General features: G+C 46.6%; 2 protein-coding genes across 12 annotated transcripts; one reads left to right on the top strand and one right to left on the bottom strand.

Annotated features, from left to right (window-relative positions):
* Window positions 1–1,811: 1,811 nt before the first annotated feature.
* On the top strand, window positions 1,812–13,196 carry BECN1 (beclin 1). Of its 8 annotated transcripts, none has more exons than XM_013046002.2 (13): window positions 1,812–1,949; window positions 2,218–2,346; window positions 5,129–5,196; window positions 6,275–6,333; window positions 6,760–6,828; window positions 6,980–7,070; window positions 7,177–7,313; window positions 7,468–7,662; window positions 8,940–9,086; window positions 10,331–10,480; window positions 10,995–11,055; window positions 11,500–11,642; window positions 12,388–13,196. In XM_013046002.2, the coding sequence occupies exons 2-13, from the start codon at window positions 2,220–2,222 to the stop codon at window positions 12,554–12,556; spliced, it is 1,416 nt and encodes a 471-aa protein (XP_012901456.1). In that variant the 5' UTR covers window positions 1,812–1,949; window positions 2,218–2,219; the 3' UTR covers window positions 12,557–13,196. The 8 variants fall into 8 exon arrangements, with proteins under 8 accessions (XP_012901456.1, XP_012901457.1, XP_012901458.1 ...); XM_013046003.2 differs by having other exon boundaries at window positions 1,812–1,982; XM_013046004.2 differs by having other exon boundaries at window positions 1,812–2,037.
* Window positions 12,839–20,969, bottom strand: CNTD1 (cyclin N-terminal domain containing 1). Of its 4 annotated transcripts, none has more exons than XM_004772645.3 (7): window positions 20,617–20,969; window positions 17,640–17,715; window positions 17,211–17,379; window positions 16,082–16,208; window positions 15,283–15,427; window positions 14,554–14,650; window positions 12,839–13,992 (listed from the first exon to the last, which is right to left on the bottom strand). In XM_004772645.3, exons 1-7 carry the CDS (start codon window positions 20,783–20,785, stop codon window positions 13,822–13,824), a joined length of 954 nt encoding a protein of 317 aa, XP_004772702.1. In that variant the 5' UTR covers window positions 20,786–20,969; the 3' UTR covers window positions 12,839–13,821. The 4 variants fall into 4 exon arrangements, with proteins under 4 accessions (XP_004772702.1, XP_004772701.1, XP_044936663.1 ...); XM_004772644.3 differs by having other exon boundaries at window positions 16,082–16,244; window positions 20,617–20,966; XM_045080728.1 differs by lacking the exon at window positions 20,617–20,969 and adding an exon at window positions 20,126–20,360 and having other exon boundaries at window positions 16,082–16,244.
* Between the last annotated feature and the right edge of the window lie 25 nt (window positions 20,970–20,994).

Raw genomic sequence — 20,994 nt, 5'->3', positions numbered from 1 at the left:
TGCCTTCGCCTTAGGTCATGGTCCCAGGGTCCTGGGATTGAGCTCCGCATCGGGCTGTCTGCTCAGTGGGGAGCCTGCTTCCCTCCTCTGCCTGCCTCTCTGCCTACTTGTGATCTCTGTCTGTCAAAAAAATGAATAAAAAAAAAGGAATTTTACTTTATTCTTTTTCATGGCTACATAGTACTCTGCTGAATGAATAATACCACAGTTTATTTAAACAATCCTCTATGGCTGAAGGACATTGAGCAGTGAACATTCTTGGACGTATATATTTGTGTACTTGTATATCTATTAGGTAAATTCCTAGAAAGATATTTTATGAGTCCAAGAATATGAACATTTAAGAATTTGATAGATGTTTCCAGGGCACCTGGGTGGCTCAGTGGGTTAAGCCTCTGCCTTCGGCTCAGGTCATGATCCCAGCGTCTTAGGATTGAGCCCCACATCAGGCTCTCTGCTCGGCGGGGAGGCTGCTTACTCCTCCCTCTCTCTCTCTTTCTTTACCTGACTCTCTGCCTACTTGTGATCTTGGTCTGCCAAATAAATAAAATAAAATTATTTTAAAAAAAAGAATTTGATAGATGTTTCCAAACTGACCTCCAAAAAGATTATACTAATTTACATTCCCAGCCGATGTTATTTTAGAGTTTCATGAATGCTCATCAGCATTTGATGTTATCAACTGGTTTAGCCTTTACCAATCTCATAAATCAACAATGCTTCCCCATTTAACTTCCATTGACTTAATTACAAATGAAATGAAACATCTGTTTCTTTATCAACCATTTGTTGTTCTGCGAGCTCACTTTTTCATATATTTTGCCCATTTCATTACTGGTCTTTGGTGGTTTTTTTGAAAAAGTTCTGTATTTTGATCAAATAGATCTCTGTATATTGAGGAAACTCACCTGTCTTATGAGCCACAACTATATTCTACACTTTTCTTCTGTAAATTTTTTTACAGTGTCATTGACAGTTCAGAAAGCTTTAATTTCTAAGGGGTAGAATTCCATATTTTCCTCTTTGCTTTTGATTTTCATCATACTTAGATCTTCTCCACTCCAAATATTCACTAATGCTTTCATCTAGTACCTTTAACTATTGTGGTTTTGATTCTTAAATTTGTGACCAATTTGGAGCTTCTTTCGGGGTAAACAGGGAGGTAGAGATTCAGCTCTCTGCTCTCTACATGACTGTTTGGATCCAGTCATCACTTATTAAGTAGCTCATTTCCCCACTGATTTGAAATACGAGCTTTTACAATATACTAAAACCCCTGTAAACTTGGTCTATTCTTAAACTATATTATGTTCCATTGATTGTGGTCTATTCCTGCATCAAGATAAAATGTTTTAGTTTTATAATTTCGATAACTTGATATTTGATATCTGAAACGCTTCATTTTCTCTAATAAATAGCTAAAAGTTTAAAATATAAAGTAGAACAGGATAAAATTTACCTCCTCACCTTCCCCTCCCAGGTGTGTCTACCACTTTTTCAGGGGCATTTGAAAGAGAGCCCAGCTCCCCCAAGGAGAAAGTTTTAAAACTGATACTTCAAGAAGAATTAAAGTGGTTCTTCTCAGAAGTAACAAATCTAAAGAAAAGACACAGAGTTGCAGATTGGGTGAGGCTCCTCTTTCTTTCCTAACTCATCCTTGCCTCTTCCTCACTACTATTGCCCACCCGCCAACGCCTGCCGCGCTTCCCAGATCAGCCTCTAGGTGGCGCGGCGGGGCCCGTAAACAAGTACGGCCCGACCGACCACCCGAGCCACAGCAAGGCGGTCATGACGTCACGTCCGGTCCGGGCGGAAGTCCTCCGCTGGCCGATAGGGAAGTATCAGAAGGCTGTGCTATGGCAGCTCTGGAGGCGTCCCTCCCGGGGAGACCTGACGCCACGGTGCCCCCGCGGTAGACTGGACCAGGGTTGCGGGCTCCGGGTCCCGAGGTGACGCTCGGGGGCTGAACCGGGGCTTTAGAAGTGAGCCTGGGAACCCTGACGGCCCCTGTCGAAGCCGCTCCCAGACTCTGGGCTGGTAAACTGGCTTTGCCAGGGCTTTCCCGGAAACGGGTCCGCCTGATATCCGACCGCTCCTACAGGGAATGGCGTGGGCGAGGATTTCCCCCCTTCACTATACCAACAAGGCAGGTGGTAGCCCCGGACCTAGAGTTCAAGGGCGCTGATTCAACCTAACATCGCCTCTCTACCGCCGCAGGGATGGAGGGGTCTAAAACTTCCAGCAGCACCATGCAAGTGAGCTTCGTGTGCCAGCGTTGCAGCCAGCCCCTGAAACTGGACACGAGCTTCAAGATCCTGGATCGTGTCACCATCCAGGAGCTCACAGGTCAGGGAGACCCTTGGAAAGAGGGTGGTCAAGATCGTGGGAAAAGGGCAGCTTTGGAGATGTAGGTCTTAAGGTGGCTGTCTTTGTAATCTGCCACAAACTTGCTGTGAACTTAGGAAAGTCATTTCATCTCTCGGCCTCCCGGTTTTCTAGTCGGGAACATGAAGGAGTTCTGACAGTGTGTGCTTCTGAGAGCTTCCTATTTTAAGGAAGGGTCCTTAGTTTTCTGCTCTTACTGTTTCAGAGTAAAGGAATATGTATATATAATAATAAACAATTTTTGTTGAGGGCTTACCGTATAGCAAGTGCCTTACATGCATTATATCACTTATCCCTGCAACAACCCCAATGGAGGAGTACAGTCATCATTTTACAGTTGAGAAATTGAGGCTCAGAGAGGTTAAGTGACTTATCCGGTGGCCAACATTAGGTAAATGGAGGAACAGTTTCTTAAAGTCCAAGAAGTGGGATGAAGTTAGAGACAAAACAAAGAAAAGACTGAATAGGTAGTTTAAATAAGCTCTTGGGGGGGGCGCCTGGGTGGCTCAGTGGGTTAAGCCGCTGCCTTCGGCTCAGGTCATGATCTCAGAGTCCTGGGATCGAGTCCCACATCGGGCTCTCTGCTCAGCGGAGAGGCTGCTTCCCTCTCTCTCTCTCTGCCTGCCTCTCCATCTACTTATGATTTCTCTCTGTCAAATAAATAAATAAAATCTTAAAAAAAAAAAAAAAGATAAATAAGCTCTTGGGTCCAGAGTCAGCCTGTTTGGATTTAAATCATAAGTGTCATTTGATGGGGCACCTGGGTGGCTCAGTGGGTTGGGCCGCTGCCTTCGGCTCAGGTCATGATCTCAGGGTCCTGGGATCGAGCCCCGCATCGGGCTCTCTGCTCAGCAGGGAGCCTGCTTCCCTCTCTCTGCCTGCCTCTCTGTCTACTGTGATCTCTCTCTGTTAAATAAATAAATAAAATCTTAAAAAAAAAAATAAGTGTCATTTGCTAGCTGGATGGCTTTTTGTAAGTTACTTTTACTTTTTAAGCCCTGGTTTCTTGGTTTCTTTATCTGTAAAATGTAAAATGACCTCAGGGTTATTGTAAGGATTGGGTATGATGAAAAACTTAAGTACTTAGGGATATACTGGGCAAATAGTATTCATGTGTTAGCTGTTATCATTGCTACCAATTTCTCTCTCCTTTTTTTTAAAGATTTTATTTATTTATTTGACAGACAGATCACAAGTAGGCAGAGAGGCAAGCAGAGAGAGAGAGAGAAGCAGGCCCCCTGCTGAGCAGAGAGCCCGACATGGGGCTCGATCCCAGGACCCTGGGATCATGACCTGAGCCGAAGGCAGAGGCTTTAACCCACTGAGCCACCCAGGCGCCCCTCTTTAATATATTTTTAACCTTTCACTACAGAAAATTTCAATCATTTGGTCAAGGGAATAGCATAGTGAACTCCCTCATATCCATCACCCTGCTTCAACAAGAAGCCACATTCACCATTCTTGTGTTCTCTATATCTTCAAAAATGTCATGCCTTTAAATGTACAAATCTTAGCTGTGCATTTTTGACAAAATGGATACACTCGTGTAACTCAGATCATTGGGATGTAGAATGGTTTCATCTTCCCAGAAAGTTCTCTCGTGTTCCTTCCAAGTTTTTCTGGAGGAGAGGAGATGTTAATTTTTGTTATGGAAAACTTCAGAGTATAAAAGGAACCTTATATACTCATCACCTAGCTTCGACAATTATTAATGCATATTTAAATCCTGTTTCATCTATACCCCCGTCTATTCCCCTCTCACCCCTAATTATGTTGGAGGAAATCCCAAACGTAAAGATACTGTAAATGTTTTGGTGAGTATTTTTGAAAGATAAGATGTCTTTTTGTTTTTTATTTTTATTTTTTAGGACAAAAAGTTTGCTTTAAATATTTTTGGAGGGGAAAGGACACTATACTTCTGCTCAAGAGAAACATTTTTACAGCCTTGACATCTTTTATTTTGCTTAAATTTTTCATGCCATGAATTAGGGAATGGGTTCCAGCCGCGCGGGCTCCTTTCCGTTGGTTCTCGCCACGTGGGCTTCTCTGGTTGGGGCAGGCTGACGCTTCAGTTGAACCAAGTACCTTTGTCTTTGACTTCCTTCTTTTTCTGATCATTTTCCACCACAGGCTTTAGGAAGCTATCTTGGCTCTTGAGTGTTTAATATGCTCAACATGTACATTAATTCTCTTGGCAAGAATCTTGTCCTTGTTTGTTCACAACAACGCCAACAGCATGCTGAGTAGCATTGTAGACTCTTCCAATTGTTCCATGGTAATGTTTGCAGGGCAGTCCTTTTTGAACAGCGTCCATTCCCTTGATGTCCACTGTATCACCTTTTTTGTAAATTCGCATGTATGTTGCCAAAGGAACTCCATGTTTTCTAAAAGACCTAAAGAACATACAGTGGGGTACCTCTCCTCTCTCCCTTTGTGTTGGTCATTTTAGCGAATGACTGGAAGATGGCACTTGTGCTAAGATGTCTTTTTCAAAACACAATCGTGATATTACAGTGGGAAAATTTTTTAAAAATTCCTTAATCTAAAAAGAAATTTCCTTAATCTGATTTAATGGGGGTAAGGGGAGGAAGACAAAAGGTTTATCTATGTGCAGATGGTACTTAAAGGAAAAGGTGGAGGTGGGAGTGGTGATGAGGCTTTTTTTCCTTGTTTTCCCGTACTTTCATACACACTCCAGCTTTGTTAAGGCTCTCTCTAATTCTGGTATTTTCCTTGTCCTTAGCTCCATTACTTGCCACTGCCCAGGTGAAACCAGGAGAGACCCAAGAGGAAGAGGCTAACCCAGGAGAGGTATGAAACACTGAAATGCAAACTGGGTTTCTGCAGGGTACTTGGTGCTTCAGGAGCCCCGAGACTTTTGGGATTTTTGGTTAACAAGAGATATTCTACGTGATCAGGCCACTGTGGGTTATGGAGGAGGTCCAGAAGTGCTTCTGAGGTCACACGATGACAAATGAGGCATAATTTTAAAATGTGGGGAGAGGCTTTTTATTTGAAGCAGAATTACCAGCCATTATAGGTGGGAAATGACCTGGACACACAGGTCATCCCAAGGCATGCCTGGTTTATATCTGTTGTCCTAGCTAATTATTAATATCCACTCCTCTCCATTCTCAAAAAGTAGCTTAGTTTGGACTAGAATATGATTACTCTAGCTAGAAAGGATCATCAGTATTAGAGAACATGTCATTTTTGTTTATTTAAAGATTTTATTTGAGAGACTGCGTGCACATGAGCAGGGGTTGGGGAATGCAGAGGGAGAGGGAGAAGCAGACTTCCGCTGAGCAGGGAGTCCAACCTGGGACCCTATCCCGGGACCCCGAGATCATGACCTGAGCTGAAGGCAGACACTTAACTACTGAGCCCCCCAGCACCCCAAACATGTCATTTTTAAACTGTGATAACATCAGTGATCATTTTCTTTGTCAAAGGTAGATGTCTAAGTATTTGATCACACATAAATTATATCAAAGTATCAAAAGCGTATAAATTACCTACTTTGTTGTATGCCACGGCAAACTTCATTGCAGTCTGATACGGCTTTTTTCTTGTGTGGTGTTTCAGGGCATTCTTCCCCTACCCCTAACTGGGAAGTGTTGAGAAAATGTAAATTTAACTACAGTGGAGTATAACATAGTTGGGAGATGTTTCCCATAAAAAGTCACATGGGACTTGGGGTGTGTCTGTACCGGGGTCCTCTCTTAGTGCACATATCTGAGGATGGGCTAGGTAATTCCTATTTCTTAAGTGTCTGGTTTATCAAGTCCGGCAGTTATCAATCAAGGTTAAAACCAGATAGTTCTGAGGCTGTTTGGGACTCCCACCTCCAAGCTGCCAGAGTTCTAATGCCTTCTTATTTCCTTCGCAGGAGCCATTTCTTGAAACTCGCCAGGATGGTGTCTCTCGCAGATTCATCCCCCCAGCCAGGTGCCTACCACTCCCAGCCCCCTGTTTCTTGCCAGAGGCCAATAGAATTTTAATGGAACCCAGAATTGAGACCTGGAGCCAGGTGGTGGAGATAAATCACCTAACCTTTTGGCTCTTCCAGAAAAGATGTATTCTCTTATACCTGGCCCAGCCCTTTCCAGTATTGGTTTGCCCTGTAGCCATTCACACAGTGGGAAGGGACAATGGAAAGTCTGAGGGAGTGAATGACGATAAAAGAGATGGGCTCTTGAAAAGCTTTAGAGTAGCAGGTGTTGTCAGACGTTCAGGTTCTTAGTCGTTGATGCATGTGAAGGCTGCTGGCGAGGGGTATAAGATTTAAAAATGGTCTTTCCTGATTCTCCTTCCTTTTCTGCTGTAGACACACACCCACATGTCAGTTTTTGATGCCCCCTCTCCCCTCCTTAGTCCATCCAGGCCAACCTTCGAGCTGAGTGCCCCTGTGGAAGACCAGCATGGCCTTCCCTTGGGAGAGAGGTACCCTTGGGAGGTCAGTCGGGCTAGGAGTGCGTATGCGCCTTGAGACCCCTCAGCCGGTGCTTGAGAGTCCCTGCCACTGACAACAACAGTCGGTGGAGGAGGCCTCTCTGCTCCCTCATGTGGCCCGTGGGCGGGGGGCTGTCTGCAGGATGATGTCTACTGAAAGTGCCAACAGCTTCACTCTGATCGGGGAGGCATCTGACGGCGGCACCATGGAGAACCTCAGCCGAAGACTGAAGGCAAGTGGGCAGCGTCGCAGCAGGAGGCCTGGCTCCTAGAGGGGGTGGTCTGATAGGTCGCGGGCGCCAGGCCCTACCCTGACTCTCCCCCACCCCACCCTTCCAGGTCACTGGGGACCTTTTTGACATCATGTCAGGCCAGACTGATGTGGACCACCCGCTGTGCGAGGAATGCACAGATACTCTCTTAGACCAGCTCGACACTCAGCTCAACGTCACCGAAAATGAGTGTCAGAACTACAAGTGAGTTCCTCTAGAGCTGGCGCCGGGAACCTGAGGTCTGGATGTGAGAGCTGTCCCTATGCTGAGACGGCCTGGCTCTGACCCGGGAGCTGTGCTCAGGTAAACAGCATAACGGGCTCCTGCAGTGAGTATATTCTGCCTGTGTGCTCGGCAGGCGCTGTCTGGAGATCTTAGAGCAGATGAACGAGGACGACAGTGAACAGCTACAAATGGAGCTAAAGGAGCTGGCACTGGAGGAGGAGAGGCTGATCCAGGAGCTGGAAGAGGTGGAAAAGAACCGCAAGATGGTGGCGGAAAATCTCGAGAAGGTCCAGGCTGAGGCTGAGAGACTGGACCAGGAGGAAGCTCAGTGAGTCGTCACCCTCTTCCTCCGTCTTCCTGGCCTGAGGCTCCAGGACAAGTGGCTTCTAACTGAATGTGTCTGTGTACTTTGTAAGCTGCAGTCACCTGTCTTTTGGCAGCTTGTCTGCTCCAGATCCTACATACTGTTTCCAGGCCCTGTTTCTTTCTTTCTTTCTTTCTTTCTTTTTTTTTAAATATTTTATTTATTTGACAGACAGGGATCACAAGTAGGCAGAGAAGCACAGAGAGAGAGGGAAGCAGACTCCCCACTGAGCAGGGAGCCCGATGCGGGGCTCGATCCCAGGACCCTGACATCATGACCTGGGGGCAAGGCAGAGGCTTAACCCACTGAGCCACCCAGACAGCCCTTTTAAAATTTTTTATTTATTCATTTGACAGACAGAGATCACAAGTAGGCAGAGAGGCAGGTAGAGAGAGAGAGGGGAGGAGGCATGCTCCCCACTGAGCAGAGAGCCCGATGCAGGGCTCGATCCCAGGACCCTGAGATCATGACCTGAGCCAAACCCACTGAGCCACCCAGGCGCCCCTCAGGCCCTGTTTCTTGAGATCTGTTGAGAGGGTTCTATATGAAGGGGCATGCCCACATAAGTGAAAAAAGTGTGTCGGTGAAATAGCAGAGAAACGAGGGTTCTAGTTGCATTTCCATCATGTCGGGAACCGTAAGTCAGCCACCCAACGCACATCCTGCTCTGGAAAGATGAGCATGGTGGCCTGCATTCGTTCTTTCCCAGCCCCAAAATTTCACTGGTGATCCTGCCCTGAGAGAATCCTCTGTCCAGGGGAGGAGACCCAGTGGCGGCACTAACTAAAGTGGGGGAGGTGATAGAGAAAAAATTAATCTTTTCAAAGTAGTGAGCAAGTTTCCTTGGAAATGGTGTATCTAACTCTAAAGGACTGGTAGGTGCATAGAAGTGAGGTTCTGGTAGTTCAGTTACGGTCATTTCAAGGAAAAAGCCACTCTTAACCCCCTCACCTCCCTTCTGTAAAGGATCAGAAATACGAGAAGCGCTTGGCCCGGGTTTAGGAAAGTCCTGTTTTCCTCTACCTTTTGCATGTGGGCAGCTGGAATTTGAGACCTTTCGGTCCCTCGCAGGCAGAACAACTAGGGCCTGTATGTTCCTTTGAATGGGATCTGTGCCAAATGGAAAGGATGCTGTAACTAGGTCTCCCCATAACCACCAGACTGAACTGTTATGCCGGGTGGTGAGAGAGAAGTTTCAGTCCTGAACCAGCAGCCTTCAGCGGCCCCTTTGCTGCTCACAGGTACCAGCGGGAGTACAGTGAATTCAAGCGACAACAGCTGGAGCTGGACGATGAGCTGAAGAGCGTGGAAAACCAGATGCGCTATGCCCAGATGCAGCTGGACAAGCTGAAGAAAACCAATGTCTTCAATGCAACCTTCCACATCTGGTAACGTGGGCTGGAGGGTGAGGAGGGTCGGGGGAGCACTGCACGCCTGCACCTTAGCTGCTGACCACCAGGCTGGGGTGCCCGCCTCCCACCATGTGGGACTGTACACATGAGCCCCCCAGTCCCATGAAAACCTTGTCATCTGCCCAGGTGCTCCCCCTAGGATCATTGATGTATTTATTCGACGTTTTGTCCATTTAACTAGTATCTTTTGGGCATCTCATACATGGCGGGCACCATGTTAAGAACCCAAAGGGCAATAGCACACAGTGTGCGTTCTACCTTCTGGTTGCTTAGAATCTCGTGGAAGGGATGGCTGTGTGATAACCTGTTGTGATGCGGCGTGGTGACTGTGACCCCCGACAGCGGCGGGGAGAGCTCTCGGGCCATATAAAGGCACTGGGTGCAATATGGGAAGGCCCCATGGAAAGTTTGCCCCAGGGGAGGTTAATGTTTAAGCTGAGACATGAAGGGGAAGCCTGCAGGGGGGATTGTTCTTGGTGTAGGAACATCATGTGCAAAGAAACAGAGGAACATGGGGGTGGTGAGTCCAGAGACCTGAAAGGAGCTTATTGTGACTGGCGATTGAGTGTGAAGGGGAGAGTGACTAGATAATGAAACTGGAGAGTGACCAGTTCTCCAAGGAGCTCATAGACCTCATGAAGGGATTTGGGCTTCATCCAAAGGGCAGTGGAAACCACTGAAGCATTTTGTGAGTGGTCGCTTTACCTGCGCTGCGGGAAGTGTTGGCAGTGCCAGTGGTAAGGAGACTTGTTAGGTGGCCTCTAAGTGGGAAAAGATAGAGCAGCGGCACTGAGTTTGGAAAAAAGTGGACAGATTGGAGAGATTTAGGAAGTCCAGTCAAGAGGGCTTGGTGTTTTTTGAGGGGAGGGAACAGAGAGCGAGAGTTCAGGAATGATGTGCCCCTTTCTGCTTCGGCATCTGAGCACAAGCAGAAAGATGATGACTCACGTTTGGATGTGTATTTAAAGTGCCAAGTAGAGGGGCTCCAGGCTGGCTCGGTCGGTAGAGCATGTGGCTCCTGATCCTGAGGTCGTGAGTCCAAGCCCCGCGTTGGGCACAGAGCTTACTTAAGTAAATAAAATGCCCAGTAGAGCTGAGGTATGTGAATGGGGAGATGGGGTGAGAGATTTATGCAAGGGTTTAGGTGCGAGCTGGAAGCCTCAAATTGCTGAGTGTTAAGGTCTCCCTGTGTTTCCCCCCACCCTCCCACCTTCCTCCAGGCACAGTGGACAGTTTGGCACCATCAATAACTTCCGACTGGGTCGCCTGCCCAGTGTGCCCGTGGAATGGAATGAGATCAATGCCGCCTGGGGTCAGACGGTGTTGCTGCTCCACGCCCTGGCCAATAAGATGGGTCTGAAATTTCAGAGGTAAGAAATGCCCCCCTCTCTTGGGGTGTGGTGTGTCCTTGATATAATCTGTATCTCCAACCTGGGAGTCCTCTGCTGGGCCAGGAGCCCTTGCTCCCAACACAGTGAGGGTTTTCTGTCTGTGGAGACTCTGCTTCTGATCATCCCCCTTACGACAGGGCTCTCTCCACTCAGGCAGCAGTCCTTGAACTGCATGACCAGAGCTGTGGTTCCCAGCCCAGCTTCTCCAGAACCTTGGTGGTTCCTCAAGCTGTTTTCAGCTTTTGTTTTTTTCAGCCTAAACAAAACCTACATGTTCCAATGAAAGGCCCCCCCAGCCAATTATATAATAAATGTAGTTGGCTCAGTAACAACATCTTTTAAACATGGAGTCTATGGGGAGATGAGGGAGAGGGGTGGGAATAATAAAAGTTGTCCTTGGGAGGATGAAGCCTGAAAATCACTGGGTTCTAACATTCCAGTAATCACTTCAGCAGGAGTCCTGTATCCGTCTCCGTGTGCATCTCCATTTTAGGTATCGGCTCGTTCCCTATGGAAACCATTCGTATCTGGAGTCTCTGACAGACAAATCTAAGGTATTCTGGGAAGCCCCATTCTCACTGGAAGGCAGAATCCTTGTACCTCCTGAGGGAATGGTTTCCTTTTGATAACAGCATTTCCTAGTTTCTTTCTTAGAGGCACCTCATGATCCCATGTCTTGTTTGGGGTCTTGTCTAGGTCAGGATTAGCCTTCTGGGGACTGCAGACACAAAATAGGTTCTTACAATCTGTTGCAAAGGGCTAAGGGCAGATCAGAGGAGACATATGCTGGAGTGGGAAAGGGATCACTGTGAGATCAAGGGTTTAATTCATTTCCAGTGATGGTGAAGCAGTTCTTGGTGGCTCGTATTGGCCCGAGTTTACTGTTTCCAGTGGAATACGGACAGAACACCACTCGAGGGATTGCTAGGCTTGGGAACAATCGCTGGTAGCCAGTCTCAGTGCCACCCCCTTAGCTGGTTCTCTCTCTTCCTGGGCAGGAGCTGCCATTATATTGTTCTGGGGGCTTGCGGTTTTTCTGGGACAACAAGTTTGACCATGCCATGGTGGCTTTCCTGGACTGTGTGCAGCAGTTCAAAGAAGAGGTAGAAAAAGGCGAGACACGTTTTTGTCTTCCTTACAGGTCAGTATCCCCTAATGTGGAATGAACATGGAGTAGGACCAAATTGAGCAGGATTTAAGGGACAGTAAGAGTGGAAGCAAGACATAGTGTGTAAATGGTGGGAAAGCAGAAAATGCCACAGAGTCACAGGACACTGATGGGCAGAGACAGAGTCAACATTCCGAGCCGGACTGAATGTGACCACTTGGTCCCTGAGGAGAAAGAATATTCTTTTTGGGGCTTTGGGGGGATTTTCTTAGCACAGAGGTCAAACCAGTTCTCTAATTCCCGGAAGCTTTTCCCCTTAAGCCCTTGGAAATAAATAAGAATGCTTCCTTTGGTCAAATTTTATAAGAGCCCAATGATAGACGGAGACCTTAGTTCAAGAGAGTAAGGCCGAGCTGTTTCTGTCACCCCAAAACAAAGCATTTCTTTTCTTCTGCCTCCCTTCTCTCCCCTTGAGTTCAGGGATGCCTAGGAAAACAGACAGGAGTACTGTAACCCCCACGTACCCTCTGCTGCAGGCTTCTCATTTGTTTGGGTGTGTGTCCTGTCCCTGTACTCTGCAATGACAATGAGGCTCTTGTGACAGCCTTCTTGATGTTTGGCTTTCAAGCAAATCCAAAATACACTACCATTCCTTGCCAAGAGTTCTTTACTAGATAAAATGACGTGAATGGTCCCATGACCAAGTCCCTGCCCATTTGCCTGAACTGACTTAACTCGGATCTCAGTTACTAATGAGCTCTGCTGTGTCCGTCTGCAGGATGGATGTGGAGAAAGGCAAGATTGAAGACACAGGAGGCAGTGGCGGCTCCTATTCCATCAAAACCCAGTTTAACTCTGAGGAACAGTGGACAAAAGCTCTCAAGTTCATGCTGACGAATCTCAAGTGGGGGCTTGCTTGGGTGTCCTCACAGTTTTATAACAAGTAACTTTTTTTTTCCTGAGGAAGATAAATTTGCCTTAAAGGCTTTAAATTTTGTTTTGTTTGCAAAGAGAAAAAAGTATTTTAAATTAAATTCGGGTACTATTAAACAGCACATGTTTACAATACCAAAAAGGAAAAAAAAAATTCACAAAAGCCACTTTATTTTAGGATATCATGTGACAGTTTCCAGAGCTACAACATGCCTTGTACAGCTACCAGCCTTTGTCATAGTTTTGGCTCTTAACCCCATACCTCCCTTGCCCCCTTCCCCTCAAAACTAATTTAAATTTGCTTTTGTTGTTATTGTTAATGGAGTTGAATTGAGATTGATGTATTTTCACTGGGCTTTATCTCTCTCAACTTCCTGCACTTAAAATATGAACTAGAAACTTCAGTCTGCACTGAGTCGACGAGATGTGTGAGACGCACAGTTGGATAATGTGAGAGAGTGACATATCAGCTTTGGTCACCAGGTGGTATGATCAGAAGCTTGAAATTTAACACTTGTCCTGTCTCGGTTCTCGTGCTGACTGCCTACTCTGCTTTCTGTTAGAAATATGAAATGAAATGGTGTTTGATATTGTCTGAGACATTATGCAGAGATTTAATTATTTGTAATAAAAGTTTTAACTGCAGTCTAATAACTGCCCAGAGGTGTACTGTTGGTTTTTTTTTGTTGTTGTTGACTAAGATAGAGTACTTTATATTCTGGGAGTGTTGAGTTCAAGTGCAGTTTGTGGAAATTCTGTCGAAACATGTTTAGAGATGGATTAGTGTTATTTTTAAAAAAGACTCGTGGAGATAGTCAGCTGTAGAGGAAGCCCCATTTGTGTACATCTCGGTGACAGAACAGAGATGTTAAGCTAACTTGAAGGGGAGAGAAAGGCTGCCTCCTTGATGATCAGTCAAGGTCACCCAAACAGTCCCGGTTTTCAAGCCCCTGGTTAATACTAATTTCCATGTCTGGTGTCCTCTCTCAATGAAGTGAATAGTTAAGGAAAAGCTATAACTATCTTGTTAAACAAAAACGAACCAACTTCACTAATGTTCTGTCTCCTCCCAGCTCCTTGGCATTTTCAGTCTTGATAACAGTGAAAAGGACCTGCTTGTCAACTTTAACTCTCTCTCTGGTGCAGAAAAAGGAGCATGAAGTTGGAATACAAAAACATAGTTCAAAAAGATACTCAGAGTAAAAGATACAGAGAGTAAACAGAAGGAGGGCTGAGCGTGGTGAGGAAGGCTGTTTATACTTGGTGGGCTGAGCGCACCTCATGTGTTGGAGGCAGCGGCGGCCCTCAGAGCTCTGGCCTCCAGGTGGGGAGGAGCCGGCTGCTTTCGTGCAGGCGTGTTGGCTCCCACGCTGTGAGTTAGGATTGCATAAGAGAGCTCTGCGATGCTTTCCAAGGCAATGCCTGTGATGCTGTGCAAATGCCCCACAACCTACAGAAGGAGACAGACTCCGTATTACTAAATAACCTCACCGTGTTTTAGCGCACAGACAGACACATCCCTTGGCCTGTTCTCTCAAGCCATATGTAAATTTTTTTGTTTCTCTGCATTTGCAGAGGAGATTAAATCCAGATCCCAGTGTTTGCCAATGGCCAGGTGACATTAGGATAGTGAGAGCCTGGAAAGTTTCTACTAGACATTTTATTCTGCTGGAGATAAGGTCTATGAAATATGAAGATGGCATTGGGGCCTAGACATTGGCTTCTACTGGGGAGCGCATACTTACTGGACCTGACCATAATAGCCGGTTGTCATCAGAAAGGGAGAAGAACAAGCTGAATGTCACCCTTCATTTCCAGTTCCATAAGGGGAAAACGAGAGGGCTTTTCGGGCCTGCCCTAGTATTCCCGCCCCCCAAATCCTGCTTACTCATCCTCATGCTGGGTCTTGACTTATTTTTTATAAGTTGTCTTATCTTTTCCCCTAACCGTTGGGAGAATGCTTTCTATTGAGTGAATTCTGACCACACCAGTCCTGCTCAGGGGTGCGCACCTGGCTCCAGCACTCGTGGTTTTGGATGAAAGCACTTGCCGCAATGATTCCTACTGCCAACAGCATGAAGTCTTCCTTCACTGAAACAAACTTTTCCCTGAGTGATTAAAACCGTATCAGTTTTGGAGCTTGAATGGAACTTGACCTTCCAAATCTGAGGGCCATGGGCCTTCAACTATGAGTTGTTTATGTTGATAATCTTGGACTTTTTTAGATACCGAAGGAAATGCCCAAGTGATGGCTAATTGGCCTCCTCCCCCAACCCACCTGGGATCAAAACCTGAGCCTTCCGACTGGTTTATCTGCTTTTGTTGTCCCATCTGCCTCCCTAACACTTGGAACTGTGAGCCTTTTTACCCGTCTGACTTTACAGTAATCAAACCCTTTTGTCTAAGTCGCAACCCTATGACTGTCTTTTTTTTCTAAGCGACTAAAAGGCAGTCCAGTAATCTCAAATCTAAACAGCAGTAAAGGAAGAACTATGAAAGAAAGTATGTTAATTACCTGCAGTCATTTAAATTTAAAAGCAAAATCCTTTCCAGTTTTTGCTGGTGGGGCTCAGTCATCTGCATCTAAGTAACATACTGGGAGTTCATTAAAACCAGTGACCTGTGCAGGTTATCTGTGGACTGGATGCCTTATTGGGTAAATTCCATTCCCGTGGTATGTTCTCGAGGTGTGCTTCAAACACTGTTTCTGGAAGGGGCCTACCTGAAGGAGTTGGCTTACCCTTGCAGCTGACTGGGTACAGAGTTTTCAATGGAAGCCCTCAGCAGGCTCTCATATATGGGTTCATGCAGGAGATAGACAAGGTCGAGCAGGGTCAGGCAGGTTGCGTGAAGCTGTGTGGCTGGGACCAAGCAGCCATTGTATCCTAGATGGAGTATGGGCATGGCAAAGAACGGTAAGTGGGTCCTCTCTGATCACTATCACCATTGACATGTGACACAAAGCTCTTGAGCTAATGTTTTCTACTGTAGGAAACCTCTTTAGTTGGAGGTCAATTATTATTATTTTTTTTTACAGGCAGAGATCACAAGTAGGCAGAGAGGCAGGTAGAGCGAGAGGGAGGGGGAAGCAGGCTCCGCACTGAGCAGAGAGCCCGATGCGGGGCTCGATTCCAGGACCCTGGGATCATGACCCGAGCTGAAGGCAGAGGCTTTAATGCACTGAGCCACCCAGGCGTTCCTAGTTGGAGGTCAGTTTTAAAGGATAAAGGGGAAGATAGAGAAATCTCTATCTGCCGTGTACACACAATTAGAATATATTTGCTTGCTCCCCTCTTATCTCATCCCTCTAGAAAATCACCTCGTTGATCCTGTAATAAGAAAGTGCCCAGTGAGACCAGCCAGACGCTGAGACCTGAGTCTCCGTCCCTGACAGGTACCAAAGGAACACGGGATTCGGTCATCTCAGGCTTCCTGCCATTTCCCACTGGCAGGTTCTGCCCACTGCTTCCAAAGCCCTGGGAACATGCTTATTGCCTTCTACGAAGATGCCAACCCACACCCTCCGACACAGTAGATACCTAACACCTCCAGAAGCATCTCCACATATGCCAGGGGAGTGGGCAGATTGATCTGGAAGTTCAGGGACTTCAAAACATCAAGCTCTGACTCCAGCAGTTCTTCTTTACTGTGCACATACCCTAGAGTCTGGAGGAAATTCAGGACTGTAACGTTGCTGATTATCTGAGCAAAGGAAAACAAAACAGCGAGAGAGAAAGAGAGAGAGAGAGAGAGGTGTCAGACTAAAGATCACGCATCTTGGCGTAGCATACAAAGCTTTTCACAGTCCAGCCCATGCCTTCATCTCGCCGTCTCTCTTGGCAGTTGGCCCCTCACGCCCCACGCCTGTCACACAGGATTACTTGCAATTCCTGAGACTGTGCAGCTCTCCAAACCTGTACACGTGCTGCTTCCTGTGTCTGGATCTCCCTCTCCTCCCTTTCCTCTTTCCCTGCTTTCCTGAATGCCTCTCCCTCTTTCTTAGCATCCACCCATCTCCTGCCCACGCCTACCTACCCGCCTTCAAGAAGTCGTTTTCTTTAAATACACTTGCTTGACTTTCCAAGGCCAAGGAGGTACACGCATAGCTGTCTGTATTTACTCAGCAGAGCGCGCTCCCACATTATCTGCCTGCATGTCTCCTCCCGTTGGATAATAAATTCCTTGAGGGTGCTGGCAATATTTTCACTTGTTGTACCCATGGCACCAAGTGCAGCCTCTGGCCACAGAAGACAGTGAATCTTTGTGGCAGGAATGATATTTTACCACACAGGCATCGGGTAGGGGTATGGAAACATTTTATCCCCTATAAATGTAACTGTTTGTCTTTAACACTGATAGGCCTGTTGGCAATTCAGGCACCTTACGTAAACTGTCCTTGAGTCCAAGGGGAGGAAAGGTGACCTGCATAAATGATGGCATCTGTCCAGCAATTACACTTTGGGAACAGAACCGTAGGCTATTAAAGAACTACCTGTGTGTGTGTGTGTGTGTGTGTAGGAGGTGTGCTTATTTAGGAAGCATAATTGCACTCTGGAATTTCTACAGGAGTCATAACACCTAGCTTAGGAGGCAGTTTCTCACAGTCGCCTGCGGACGAGCTGGTTTCTGCTACCACGCAGGTGCCCAGGAGGGACCCCCGCTCCTTACTTTGTAGTGGAAGGAAAGTTTGCTCGCCAGTTGAACACACGACACAAGACGCAGGACAAACTTGCTGGAAAGCTGCTCTTTCAGAGCTTTCCAATTCTGAGGCTCCTTCTTCTCACTCAGCTGGACCATGGCTTGCCGGTGCATATTCTCTGCCTGCTTAACCATAAACCTAGAAGGAAGGGAAGGGGAGAGTAATCAATCCACACTCACTCAAACTAAAGGAAGTTTGTGCAGCAAGCTCTGCCCTATCTCCAGTCTCCAGTCTTAGTCCCTGGCTGAAAAACGGGACATTTGCAAGCAGTAGAGGGTGCCAAAGCAGGTCTCATGCTGAAGGGCGACTGTCTTTTTTTTTTTTTTTTTTGTCTTTTTTAAGATGTTTAAAGGGTACGTTAGTCCTTCTAAGAGGTACCACTACGCCCAGGGCTTTACCTTTCTAGGATTTCTACAGCCTGGTAGCTCACGGATTTCTCCAGACACCATTGTTCAGACAGGAGAAAAACAAACTCTGCCGAAACAAGAGAGAAGAGACTAATTCACAAGATGCAACTAAAACCATTCTGTGAACTCCTGGCATTGTGTAAAAGCCATGATGGGGCCAAGGGAAGAGGGTCAGGGGGTGAGAAAGGGGACTCAAACAACCCAAACTGAGCTGAGTTCCCTTTCCTGCCAACAAGCAGATTAGAGGCATGAAAAGGAGACTGACTGAACGCCAAAGACAAGGGCTTCCCAAGCCCCCTCAGTGACCCTTGAGCCTTCCTGTGGGTCCCAGCTGATAAAAGGCTTGGCCAGCTACACACAAACATACCAGCTGGCTCAGTTGGCCTCTACACCATGCTGGGAAACTCCAGCTTCAAGGGAGATTCTTGGATGGATTAAAAACCCTAGCCCCTATATTCTGTTTTCAGTGGAATGTTGACAGGAACAGAAAAAGGCCCTCCTGGAGCTTCAATATTCTTTACAACAGTGTTTGTTTAGTAACCGCCCTCTAGAGAACTCCCATTGCTTTACAAACACGATTCACTTTACAGCTGGACACCCTCTCCCCACCACCAGTTTGTTGGGTGAAATCTGTGGTGGCTGAACTTCTCCCCAGGAACAAGTTTGTTACTATGGAGTGGCTGGTTTGGAAGAAATATCCCCTAGATCAGGAACATAGCCCACTTTGGGGGAGGGGGGGCAAAGTCAATGGGAAGGTGGGAAGGGCAAGATACCTTGGCAAGATCTTAGGCTGCCTCTGTTTCTCTTTGAAAGAACAGCCCCAGATAGAATTCTGTTTAGTTTGCAATCTCATTAAGAGGGTGGAAACAGGGGTAAATGTTAGTTCTTAACAAAGGAAGCTCCTGTAGAACTTGGGACTTTTAGCACTGATCAGTAAAGAATTATGCACAGTCGAATGACCATGTGTCTTCAGAGAAAGTTCGACTTTCTTAGGTACATGGAAGTCATGCTAGCACAAAGCTGAACAGTCCATTTGATGTGTTACACATATGTACAAAACGTTACTGTTACAAAAACTAAAACCCTGCTAGCAGTGGCCAATGAGCAGATTAGCTTAAGCAGTTAAGCAAAATACCCTAAAACACATAATTGTATGTTATTAGTCCTTTTATTTGCTGGAGTTTAAGCTTCCTTTCTGTTTTGTTTGTGAGTATACAGTTGTTTGGTTTTGTTTTGGTTTGGGTCTGAATTATCTGGGTGATTGTTTCTATTTTCTAGTTTAACTTGCCAAGAAAACTGAGGTAGGGTTAGGTGCAATGCATAACGGTTATGCCTCCCTACCCTACTGCCTCTCCATCCTGCACTTATAAACACATCTATTAACTGAAAGACTCTCCCCTTCTATTAAGCTACGGCTCTTTATCTCCCTAGTTTCCATCACTGCTAACCTTCTTGAAAGGCTGGCTTAAACCTGCTGCTTCCATTTCCTCATGAATTCCCTATTGTTCTGCAGTTTGGCTTCTACTTTTCCCAACTTGCTACAACAATGATCTCAAAGGCCAGCAAATATGTCCAAATTATTAAATAACATCACCCTTTTGCAACCTTTATTCCATCGTTCATATCCCTGAGGCATGTGAAACAGCTGACCGTCATCCTTCGGGAAACTCTTGGCTTCCCAAGGTGTCTTGGTTCTGTTCCTTTCTCCCCAGCCATATTTTTAGTTCCCTTCATGACTCTTCTTCCTACAACAAGTGCCTGAACACAAAATGTCTCCTAGGGAACATTTTGACCTTGACCTGCTTCTCTTTTCTTTTCTCCCTCTCAGACTCATTCTCGGCCAGTTTTCAACAGTATCATTATGAAGATAACTCCTAAAACTTTATCTCCAGTTCTGACTTCTCTTCTGACTTATTTTTTAAACAGCTCACCAGACACTCTACTTTAGATGTTCTACAAGCACTGGAAACTCAGTAGATCCCAAACCAAATCTGTTACCTTCCCAAACAAAGGTCACGTTTCCTCCTGGGTTTTTTGTTTTTTAAATGAATGTGTGTGTTTCTCTTAACAGCACCACTATACTCCCATTCTCTTAGGCTCAACCCTTTGGCACAGTCATCTTCACCTTCTTCACCTCTTAAATTCATCCACTGCAGAGCTCCAGATTTTATCTCTGAAATGTTTTAATCCATCCTCCCTTGTCATTCCATCTGCCCTGTTGCCTAACTACTGACACAGACTCCTCTGGTCCACCTCCCTCCTCTCTCTCTCTCTCTACTCCAAATCATTCTTTACATCAGAGCCAACATAATCTTTTTCTAGGGCAAAGGCTAAAGTCACATCACTCCCATATTTGAAAACCTTCAATGCCGTCTTGTTTCCCTAGTAAGCTATGTATAAACTCTTCCCCTTGGCCTTCCACACTGAATGTCTCCAGACTTTTCTGGTCTTAATTTCAACTCTTCTTCCACACTCACCCCAAGCTTCTCTATTTCCATAGCTTTACTCGGTTATCATACCCTTTGGGTAGAAATGCCGTCCCCCTCCTCCACCTTCGCCAACCAAAATGCCATCCTTCCTCAAGGTCTACCTTAATTCTTCTTACTCTCACTTCTCCCTATCACTCCCTTCAATCCCCATAAAAGCTTCTTTTATCTGGTGCGTCACTTATCTAACCGTCCTTGGTGTCAGTTACAGATTTGTTCGAATCTGGATGTCGGTTCTACCCCGCTCTCCCCCAAGTGGTGTGTGGGTAAGCACTCTGTAGGGGCTGAAGTCAAGGGTGGGGTGCTGCGGGGTCTCGTCCGTTCCCACATCCCCTGGACCAGGCATCTAGTAGTTACTAACAACACTTATTTGGATGAATAAGGTAAACGGAATCTCCAGGTCGGTGACTCAAAGACGGGTGCCCCCCCCCCCCACCGGCCCCGTCTCCCATGAAACTCGTTCCCCAGCCCGGCATCCACACCCACGATCCGGGTCTCCCTGAAGCTGCCCATCCGGCCGGCAGCCTCCTGCACGGCTTGCTCATTCTGCTGCGCCAGGTGGAGCAGAGCGTCTTCGATTGTCTCTGTGGCGACAGCTCCGAACTGGAAATCACTGAGGGAAGCCAATCTTGACCTCACAGGTCTGTCCATCTTCAGAAGCCTCGGGGGACACCTGGGCGACTCACTGGATCCATAAACCCACCCCCTGAGCTTCACTCCAGACAGAATCTTTCGCCTTCCGCGTGCTTGTCTTCACCTCAAAAGCGAGGAAAACCCAATGCCCACTGCGGCCTCGAGCCCTCCACAGCCTTTTCCCGCCCCAACGGCCGCGGACCCCTCAGCCAATCAGAAAGCTCGGC

Source organism: Mustela putorius, unplaced genomic scaffold, assembly GCF_011764305.1.
Source record: "Mustela putorius furo isolate JIRA1106 unplaced genomic scaffold, ASM1176430v1.1 tig00000487_pilon_pilon_pilon, whole genome shotgun sequence".
NCBI lineage: Eukaryota > Metazoa > Chordata > Mammalia > Carnivora > Mustelidae > Mustela > Mustela putorius.
This window is presented reverse-complemented; position numbering and strand designations above follow the sequence as displayed.